The 10,860-nt window shown below is 50.8% G+C and overlaps 1 protein-coding gene across 1 annotated transcript; it reads left to right on the forward strand.

Annotated features, from left to right (window-relative positions):
• The first annotated feature begins 1,825 nt into the window (after nucleotides 1-1,825).
• LOC147083954 (uncharacterized) lies at nucleotides 1,826-9,521 on the forward strand. The gene is made up of 5 exons (XM_085980019.1): nucleotides 1,826-1,849; nucleotides 7,289-7,743; nucleotides 8,753-8,757; nucleotides 9,151-9,289; nucleotides 9,374-9,521. The coding sequence occupies exons 1-5, from the start codon at nucleotides 1,826-1,828 to the stop codon at nucleotides 9,519-9,521; spliced, it is 771 nt and encodes a 256-aa protein (XP_085836145.1).
• Nucleotides 9,522-10,860: the final 1,339 nt, after the last annotated feature.

A 10,860-nucleotide genomic window follows, 5' to 3' on the forward strand; every position in this document is an offset into this window, starting at 1 on the left:
TAGAGTGCTGCGTGCAGTTCTGCTCGCCCCATTGCAGGAAAGATGTGACTGCTCGAGACGGGAGATTTACGAGGATGTTGCCAGGACTAGAGAATTTCAGCTACAAGGAAAGATTGAATACACAGAAACATAGAAGATAATCTACATCCAAGAGTACTTAAGGAAGTGGCCCTAGAAATAGTAGATGCATTGCTGGTCATCTTCCAAAATTCGATAGACTCTGGAACAGTATCCATGAATTGGAGGGTAGCTAATGTTACCCCACTGTTCAAAAAAGGTGGTAGAGAGAAAACGCGGAATTACAGACCGGTAAGCCTGACATCAGTAGTGCGGAAAATGCTGGAGTCCATTATAAAAGATGTAATAGCAGAGCACTTGGAAAACAGTGACCGGATCGGACAAAGTCAACATGGATTTACAAAAGGTAAATCGTGCTTGACTAATGTGGTCCTTGGACCCCAGCTATTCACAATATATATAAATGATCTGGACAAGGGAACTAGATGTAATATGTCCAAATTTGCAGACGACACAAAGCTGGGTGGGCATGTGTGCTGTGAGGAGGATGCCGAGAAACTCAAGGATGATTTGGACAGGTTGGGTGATTGGACAGAAACATGGCAGATGCAATATAATGTGGATAAATGTGAGGTTATCCACTTTGGTGGCAAAAACAGGAAGGCAGATTATTATCTGAATGGCAATAGATTGGGAGAAGGGGAAGTGCAACGAGACCTGGGTGTCCTTGTGCACCAGTCGCTGAAGGTAACCAGGCAGGTGCAGCACGCGGTTAAGAAGGCAAATAGTATGTTGGCCTTCGTAGCGAGAGGGTTTGAGTACAGGAACAAGGATGTCTTGCTGCGGGTGTACAGGGCCTTGGTGAGACCACATCTTGAGTATTGTGTGCAGTTTTGGTCGCCTTATCTGAGGAAGGATGTTCTTGCCATGGAAGGAGTAATGAGAGGGGATCTCATTGAAACTTATAAAATTCTGAGAGGACTGGACAGACTAGATGCAGGAAGGATGTTCCCGATGGTGGGGGAGTCCAGAACCAGGGGTCACAGTCTAAGGATAAGGGGTAGGCCATTTAGGACAGAAGTGAGGTGGAATTTCTTCACCCAGAGAGTGGTGAACCTGTGGATTTCTCTACCACAGAAGGCAGTAGAGGACAATACATTAAATATATTCAAGAAGGAGTTAGATATATTTCTTAAGGCTAAAGGGATCAAGGGATATGGGGAGAAAGCAGGGACTGGGTACTGAATTTGGATGATCAGCCATGATCGCATTGAATGGCGGAGCAGGCTCGAGGGGCCGAATGGCCTACTCCTGCTCCTATCTTCTATGTTTCTATGTTTCTCTACTTTTGTACTCAATACCCCTATTTATGAAGCCCAAGATCCCATATGCTTTGCTAACCACTCTCTCAATATGTCCCGCCACCTTCAGGGACCTACGCACAGTAACTCCCAGGTCCCTCTGTCCCTGCACACTCTTTAAAACTGTGCCATTAAGTGTATATTGCCTCTCCCTGTTCCTTCTGCCAAAATGCATCACCTCACACTTCTCTGTATTAAATTCCATCTGCCACTTGTCTGCCCATTCTGCTAGCCTTTCTATGTCCTGTTGCAGTCGATTGGTATCATCCTCACTGTTTGCCACACCCCCAAGTTTGGTGTCATCGGCAAATTTAGAAATTCTACTCTTCATTCCAATATCCAGGTCATTTTTACATATCAAAAAAATTATATAACTGTTCTTCTGATGATTCCCTTCTTTTGACTGTTCTTGGTGATCCATAGAATGTACAGCACAGAATCAGGACATGCAACTGAACTGGTCCATGCTGGTGTTTATGCCCCACACCCACCCTACTTCAATTAACCCGATCAACATATCCTCCTATTCCTTACACACTCATGTGGCTTCCCCTTAAATGCATCTGTACTTTTAGCCTCAACTACACTTTGTGGTGGCGAGTTCCACATTCTCACCACTCTCTGGGTAAACAAGTTTCTCCTGAATTCCCTCCTGGATTTATTGGTGACCATCTTATATTTCATGGATGTTAAAACCCCAATAACTGGACTGGATTTTAATATTCTGTACAAATAAATAAGCTATTGAGTCCTTGTTTCTAAGATAAGCCAAGAGCTAATTGATGACTTGTTACAGACATTCCCTGTCCTCTCAATGTCGGTGTCCAGGGGAGAAGCTGATGGGTTTGTGTTCCTTTCTTGAAGTGAATTTTTGTGCTCAAGGTGCTGGATGTCACTGTGGGGAAAGAACATTTTAACATTCTCAGCACCTAGTGTCAACATCAAACACTCTTAGGGCAGGTACAGCACGGGTTAGATACAGAGTAAAGCTCCCTCTACACTGTCCCATCAAACACTCCCAGGGCAGGTACAGCACGGGTTAGATGCAGAGTAAAGCTCCCTCTACATTGTCCCATCAAACACTCCCAGGGCAGGTACAGCACGGGTTAGATGCAGAGTAAAGCTCCCTCTACATTGTCCCATCAAACACTCCCAGGGCAGGTACAGAACGGGTTAGATGCAGAGTAAAGCTCCCTCTACATTGTCCCATTGAACACTCCCAGGGCAGGTACAGCACAGGTTAGATGCAGAGTAAAGCTCCCTCTACATTGTCCCATCAAACACTCCCAGGGCAGGTACAGCACAGGTTAGATACAGAGTAAAACTCCCTCTACATTGTCCCATCAAACACTCCCAGGGCAGGTACAGCATGGGTTAGATACAGAGTAAAACTCCCTCTACACTGTCCCATCAAACACTCCCAGGGCAGGTACAGCACGGGTTAGATACAGAGTAAAGCTCCCTCTACACTGTCCCATAAAACACTCCCAGGGCAGGTACAGCACGGGTTAGATACAGAGTAAAACTCCCTCTACATTGTCCCATCAAACACTCCCAGGGCAGGTACAGCACGGGTTAGATACAGAGTAAAGCTCCCTCTACACTGTCCCATCAAACACTCCCAGGGCAGGTACAGCACAGGTTAGATACAGAGTAAAACTCCCTCTACATTGTCCCATCAAACACTCCCAGGGCAGGTACAGCATGGGTTAGATACAGAGTAAAACTCCCTCTACACTGTCCCATCAAACACTCCCAGGGCAGGTACAGCACGAGTTAGATACAGAGTAAAGCTCCCTCTACACTGTCCCATAAAACACTCCCAGGGCAGGTACAGCACAGGTTAGATACAGAGTAAAGCTCCCTCTGCACTGTCCCATCAAATACTCCCAGGGCAGGTACAGCACGGGTTAGATACAGAGTAAAGCTCCCTCTACACTGTCCCATCAAACACTCCCAGGGCAGGTCCAGCACGGGTTAGATACAGAGTAAAGCTCCCTCTACACTGTCCCATCAAACACTCCCAGGGCAGGTACAGCACGGGTTAGATACAGAGTGTCAGCCGTGGCTCAGGTGGCAGCACTCTCTCCTCTGAGTCAGAAGGTTGTGGGTTGAAGTCCCACTCCAGAGACTGGAGTCTAAAACTCTGTGCTGCCCCTGCAGTGCAGTGCTGAGGGAGTAAAGCCCAGTGCAGAGTAAAGTTCCCTCTGCACTTCTCCACTAACAGGCCTGAGCCCCAAACTCAGAAGAGCGCCCTCTGCTGTATTCCACTTGTCTCAGCAGCGGGAGAAGCAGGCGGCGGAAGTCCCGCCCCTCGGACACCCTGATTGGTTGGAGGACCCACCGCCACCTCAGTCCTCCAAGCTCCGCCCGCTCTCTCCCTATTGGTCAGTGCTGCCGTCAGTGACCGCCGTGGAGTTGATCACATGCCCCAGTCTGGCTCCCTGCAGAAGACATGGGCTGTGGCCGCTCAATCCGCGCCGGGAGGGCGCTGGGATGGTGCGGTTTGTATTTTCTTTTTATTTATCTGTCCGCCCGTGCTTCTCTCCGCTATATATAAAAAACCCTCATAAAACTCACTTTCTGCCGGTGATCCGGACTCTTGCAGTTTCTGGGCCGACCCAGAATGCGAGGCCCTGCGCAGGCGCGGTAGCGGCTCATCCTCAGGAGCGGGCCCCGGTGGCACATGCGGAGTAGGGGGAGGGGGCGGGGCCGGTTCAGAGCCCGCGCTCACCTTTGGAGCGGCACAAGCGGAGTAGGGGGAGGGGGCGGGGCCTGTTCAGAGCACGTGCTCACCTTGGAGCGGCGCATGCAGAGTAGGGGGAGGGGGCGGGGCCTGATCAGAGCCCGCACTCACCTGGAGCGATGCATGCGGAGTAGGGGGAGGGGTCGGCGCCTGTTCAGAGCCCGCGCTCACCTTGGAGCGGCGCATGTGGAGTAGGGGGAGGTGGCGGGGCCCGTTCAGAGCCCGCGCTCACCTTGGTGCGGCGCATGCGGAGTAGGGGGTGGGGGCGGGGCCTGTTCAGAGCCCGCGCTCACCTTGGTGCGGCGCATGCGGGGGAGGGGGCGGGGCCTGTTCAGAGCCCGCACTCACCTGGAGCGGTGCATGCGGAGTAGGGGGAGGGGTCGGAGCCTGTTCAGAGCCCGCGCTCACCTTGGAGCGGCGCAAGCGGAGTAGGGGGAAGGGGCGGGGCCTGTTCAGAGCCTGCGCTCACCTTGGAGCGGCGCATGCGGAGTAGGGGGAGGGGGCGGGGCCTGTTCAGAGCTCACCTCCAACAATGAGAACAACAACAACTTGTATTTCTATAGCGCCTTTAACGTAGGAAATCGTCCCAAGGTGCTGCACAGGAGTATTGTTAGACATTGAAAAATGTGACCCCGAGCCACAGAAGGAGAAATTAGGGCAGATGGCCAAAAGCTTGGTCACAGAGGTGGATTTTGATCAGCCATGATCTCATTGAATGGCGGAGCAGGCTCGAGGGGCCGAATGGCCGACTCCTGCTCCTATTTTCTATGAAAGAGAGGCGGAGAGGTTCAGGGAGAGAATTCCAGAGCTTAGGGTCGAGGCAACAGAAGACACGGCCACTGATGGTGCAGCGATTCTAATCAGGGATATTCAAGAGGGCAGAATTGGAGGAACGCAGATGTCTTGGGGGGGAGGAGGTTGTTTTCTTTGGAACCGAGGAGGCTGAGGGGAGACCTGACTGAGGTGTATAAAATTCTGAGGGGCCGAGATAGGAAGGACCTATTTCCCTTGGCAGAGGGGTCCACAACCAGGGGGAATAGATTTAAAGAAATTGGTCGGAAGTTTAGAGGGGATTTGAGGAGAAATGTTTTCACCCAGTGGGTGGTGGGGGTCTGGAACTCACTGCCTGACAGGGTGGTAGAGGCAGAAACTCTCATCACATTTAAAAAGTACTTGGATGTGCACTTGAAGTGCCGTAACCTACAAGGCCACGGACCAAGTGCTGGAAAGTGGGATTTGTGTGGATAGCACTTAATCGGCAGGCACGGACAAGATGGGCTGAATGGCCTCCTTCCGTGTCATTATTTCTGATTCTGTCGCGGGTGGTTGGGAGTCTGAAGGGAAAAACTAAGATAGGGCGGGGCGAGGCCATGGAGGGATTTGAAAACAAGGATGTGAATTTTGAAATCGAAACATTGCTTAACCGGGAGCCAATGTAGGTCAGCGAGCACAGGGGTGATGGGTGAATGGGACTTGGTGTTGAGTTACGACACGCGTAGTTTTGGATCACCTCCAGTTTACGTAGGGTAGAATGTGGGAGGCCAGCCAGGAGTGTGTTGGAATAGTCGAGTCTGGAGGTAACAAAGGCCCGGGTGAGGGTTTCAGCAGCGGATGAGCTGAGGTAAGGGCGGAGATGGGCCATGTTACCGAGGTGGAAATAGGCGGTCTTTGTTATGCTGCGGATATGTGTTCGGAAGCTCATTTCAGGGTCAGATATGACACCGAGGTTGTGAACAGTGTGGTTCAGCCTCAGACAGATGTTAGGGAGAGGGATGGAGTCAGTGGCTAGGGAACAGAGTTTGTGGCAGGGACTGAAAACAATTGCTTTAGTCTTCCCAATATTTAATTGGAGAAAATTTCTGCTCACCCAGAACCGGATTTGAGATCGTGGGAGGGTCGAGAGAAGTGGTGGTGAGGTCGACCTTTGTGTCGTCAGCGTACATGTGGAAACTGACGCTGTGTTTTCAGATGATGTCACCAAGGGGCAGCATTTAGATGAGAAATAAGAGGTGCCCAAGGATAGATCCTTGGGGGACACCAGAGGTAACGATGCGGGATTGGGAAGAGAAGCCATTGCAAGTGATTCTGTGGCTATGATTAGATAGATAAGAATGGAACCAGGCGAGTGCAGTCCCACCCAGCTGGACAATGGTGGAGAGGCGTTGGGAGAAGGATGGAGTGGTCAACCATGTCAAAGGCTGCAGACAAGTCAGGAAGGACGAGGAGGGATAGTTTACCTTTGTCACAGTCACAAAGGATGTCATTTGATGAGACTTGATTTGACTTCAGGGCCAAGTCAGTGAGGTGGATTGGGCTGCTTCTGGCCCACTGGTTATTGTGGACACGGCTAGACACCAGTGGGACCGGCTCTACCCTGTTTGTTCTTTGAGGCAAAATAAGCCAAAAAAAATTCATGCTTCCCCCCTTACACTTTCTACACTCCTTTTACAGGGTTTTAGAAGTGGAGCTTTTACAGACAGGAAGCTCAAACCAAACATCACATCAAGATCTGACCGAGTCGCTCGATTCATCAGGACCTGATTCAGTCGCTCCTCCAATCTGCTGGCACACCCGTGAGTTCACACTGATGAGAGACCTTTTAAATGTTCTGAAAGAGCTTCAAAATCTACAAATACCTGAAGCGGGGAGAAACCCGGGCCCCGTGTCTGGGAAGGGATTCACCCAGCCATCCGCTCCAATGATACACCAGCAAGTTCACACTAGGGAGAGACCTTTAACCCGCTCCGTGTGTGGGCCGGGATTAATTGCACCCTCCGTGCTGCTGAGACACCAGCTTGTCCACACCGATGAGAGACCGTTGACCTGCTCCGTGTTTTTGAAGCGGTTCTCTCATTCTGCCACCCTCCTGAGACACCAACTTGTTCACATTAAATGTTCTGACTGTGGGAAGAGATTTAAAAGGTCCCAGGATCTGAAGAGACACCACCTGGAGAGAGCAGGAGAGATTCTGTTCACCTGCTTCGTGTGTGGGAAGAGATTCACTCGGTCGTCTAATCTGCTGGCACACCAGCGGGTTCACACTGGGGAGAGGCCGGTGAAACATTCCGACTGTGGGAAAAGCTTTAAAAGGTCCCAGGAGCTGAAGGGGCACCAGCTGGAGAGAGCAGGAAAGAGGCCATTCACCTGCTCCGTGTGTGGGAAGGGATTCACTCAGTTATCCCACCTACTGAGACACCAGCGAGTTCACACTGATGAGAGACCATTTAAATGTTCTGACTGTGGGAAGAGCTTTAAAAGCTCTGAGGATCTGAAGGTACATCAGCGAGTTCACACTGATGAGAGACCATTTACATGTTCTGTCTGTGGGAAGAGCTTTAAAAGCTCCGCGGAACTGAAGGTACACCAGCGAGTTCACACTGATGAGAGACCATTTACATGTTCTGTCTGTGGGAAGAGCTTTAAAAGGTCCGGGGTGCTGAAGATACACCAGCGAGTTCACACTGGGGAGAGGCCATTCACCTGCTCCGTGTGTGGGAAGGAATTCACTCAGTCTTCGAATCTGCTCGAACACCAGCGAGTTCACACTGGGGAGAGACCGTTCACCTGTTCCGTGTGTGGGAAGGGATTCATTCAGTCCTCAAATCTGCTTGAACACCAGCGAGTTCACACTGGGGAGAGACCGTTCACATAGAAACATAGAAGATAGGAGCAGGAGTAGGCCATTCGACCCTTCGAGCCTGCTCCGCCATTCAATGTGATCATGGCTGATCATCCGAATTCAGTACCCTGTCCCTGCCTTTTCCCCATATCCCTTGATCCCTTTAGCCTCAAGAAATATATCCAACTCTTTCTTGAATATATTTAATGAACTGGCCTCCACCGCCCGCTGTGGCAGAGAATTCCACAGGTTCACCACTCTCTGGGTGAAGAAATTCCTCCTCATTTCAGTCCCAAATGGCTTACCCCTTATCCTTAGACTATGACCCCTGGTTCTGGACTCCCCGGCCATCAGAAACATCCTTCCTGCATCTAGTCTGTCCAGACCTGACAGAATTTTATAGGTTTCGATGAGATCCCCTCTCAATCTTCTAAACTCCAGTGAGTATAAGCCCAATCGACACAATCTCTCCTCATACGTCATTCCTGCCATCCCAGGTATCAGCCTGGTGAATCTTCGCTGCACTCCCTCCATGGCAAGAACGTCCTTCCTCAGGTAAGGTGACCAAAACTGCACACAATACTCAAGGTGCGGTCTCACCAAGGCCCTGTACAACTGTAGCAAGACATCCTTGTTCCTGTACTCGAACCCTCTTGTTACGAAGGCCAACATACCATTTGCCTTCTTAACCACCTGCATGCTTACCTTCAGCGACTGGTGCACAAGGACACCCAGGTCTCTTTGCACTTCCCCTTCTCCCAATCTATTGCCATTCAAATAATAATCTGCCTTCCTGTTTTTGCCACCAAAGTGGATAACCTCACATTTATCCACATTATAGTGCATTTGCCATGTTTCTGCCCAATCACCCAACCTGTCCAAATCGTACTGGAGTTTCCCGACATCCTCCTCGCAGCTTACCCTCCCGCCCAGCTTTGTGTCGTCTGCAAATTTGGAGACATTACATCCAATTCCCTCGTCCAGATCATTAATATATATTGTGAACAGCTGGGGTCCTAGGACCGATCCTTGCGGTACCCCACTAGTCACTGCCTGCCACTCGGAAAATGACCCATTTATTCCAACTCTTTGCTTTCTGTCCACCAACCAGTTCTCTATCCAAGTCAATACCTTGCCCCCAATCCCATGTGCCTTAATTTTGCACGCTAATCTCTTGTGTGGGACCTTATCGAAAGCCTTCTGAAAGTCCAAATACACCACATCCACTGGTTCTCCCTTATCTATTTTACCAGTTACATCCTCAAAAAATTCCAGTAGATTAGTCAAGCATGATTTACCTTTTGTAAATCCATGTTGACTTTGTCTGATCCTGTCACTGCTTTCCAAGTGTTCTGTCTGTGGGAAGAGCTTTAAAAGGTCCGGGGTGCTGAAGATACACCAGCGAGTTCACACTGGGGAGAGGCCGTTCACCTGCTCCGTGTGTGGGAAGGGATTCACTCAGTTCTCCAACCTGCTGAGACACCAGCGAGTTCACACTGGGGAGAGACCGTTCACCTGTTCCTTGTGTGGGAAGGGATTCACACAGTCCTCGACTCTGCTCGAACACCAGTGAGTTCACATTGATGAGAGACTATTTAAATGTTCTGACTGTGGGAAGAGCTTTAAAAGCTCTGGGAATCTGCTGATACACCAGCGAGTTCACACTGGGGAGAGGCCGTTCACCTGCTCCGTGTGTGGGAAGGGATTCACTCAGTTCTCCAACCTGCTGAGACACCAGCGAGTTCGCACTGTTCTAGTCGTACTCATAGAGTCATAATGGCACAGAAGGAGGCCATTCGGCCCATCGAGTCCGTGCCGGCTCTCTGTAGAGCAATCCAGTTCGTCCCACTCCCCCGCTCTATCCCCGTAGCCCTGCAAATTTATTTCCCTCAAGTACCTACCCAGTCTCCCCTTGAAAACATTGAGGCCGAGAAATTGGGTTGGTAACGCCGGTGCTGAGCACCTAAAGAGACCTAGAATTGGGACGAATCCCTATGTTGGGGCGAACGCTATGAGGATAGCGCCAACTCAGATATTGACTATACATTTAGCGCCTGCGCTAAGTGTTTGCGCGCGCCCGCGAGCGCAAGCAGCTCATGACGTCATTTCAGTGTGCAACACCTTTTGGGAGCGCCTGAGCGCATATTGGGTGGCGCCCGGAGCCTTAGCACCCAGCGCTATTAGTGACAGTTCGAGGGAGGGCTAACAGGCCCTTCTCGGAGTAGGGCAGCGCTATTTAAAGGGGACAGCTCTAGTGCAGAATCTTCTGCCACTTGGCCTGCTCATTGCGATCGCTGCTGGAGAGAGTTGGCGAGCTAATGTGGAGCGGAGTTCTGGGAATTTAGCTTTACAGTACTTGGGACCTTCAACCCTGTCCGAAGCACTTGCAGCACTACACCTAAAAGCCTTTTGACCAACTGGCATCGGAATGGGAGCTTGTTTGGAGGGCGACGGCCTCATCGCCCAACACTGTGAAGGGGCAGAGAGACGGCGGGAGAGAAGGCCGGGATTGGCCAGAATGAGGAGGGGCAATGGAGGTCGGCCAATCCGACAGGATGCTGCGAGGGTCTTTAGGCAGCAGGTGACGAGCCTTGACATGTTGGAGGAGCAGTGTTTGCGAAGGCTCCGAATCTGAAGGGACATTGTTACTGATCGGTGCCACCTGCTTGGTCAGGATCTGCAGCCGCGTGAACGCTGCAGAACCTCTCTGTCCGTGATGGTTACACTGACTGATGGCCTCCATTTTTATGCCAACGGATCCTTTCAGTCAGCCATTGGGGACAATGCAACTGTCGCTCAGGCTGCAGTCCGCTGTTGCATCCGGCAAGTGACAGATGCCCTCTATAGGCGAACGCGTCAATTCATTACCTTCCCTCGGACCCTGCAAAAGCAGGCGGAGGAGGAGGAAGATGGAAGGGCTGCTGAAAGTGGAAGGTCCATACGTCAGAGGCTCCTCTGGACTCGTGTCGACACCCCTGTGGTGGAATGATGAGAGTCTTAACTCATGCGCACTTTGGATGTTTGAGGGCCTCTGAATGCCAGCATCACTGAAAGTAGTCACATGCACCATGCAACATTGAAACTTCTGTTTATTGACACAAAAGTCTTTCATTACA

The sequence above is a fragment of the Somniosus microcephalus genome, unplaced genomic scaffold (assembly GCF_052327205.1).
Source record: "Somniosus microcephalus isolate GS21.2 unplaced genomic scaffold, FLI_Smic_1.0 scaffold13, whole genome shotgun sequence".
Taxonomy (NCBI): Eukaryota; Metazoa; Chordata; class Chondrichthyes; order Squaliformes; family Somniosidae; genus Somniosus; species Somniosus microcephalus.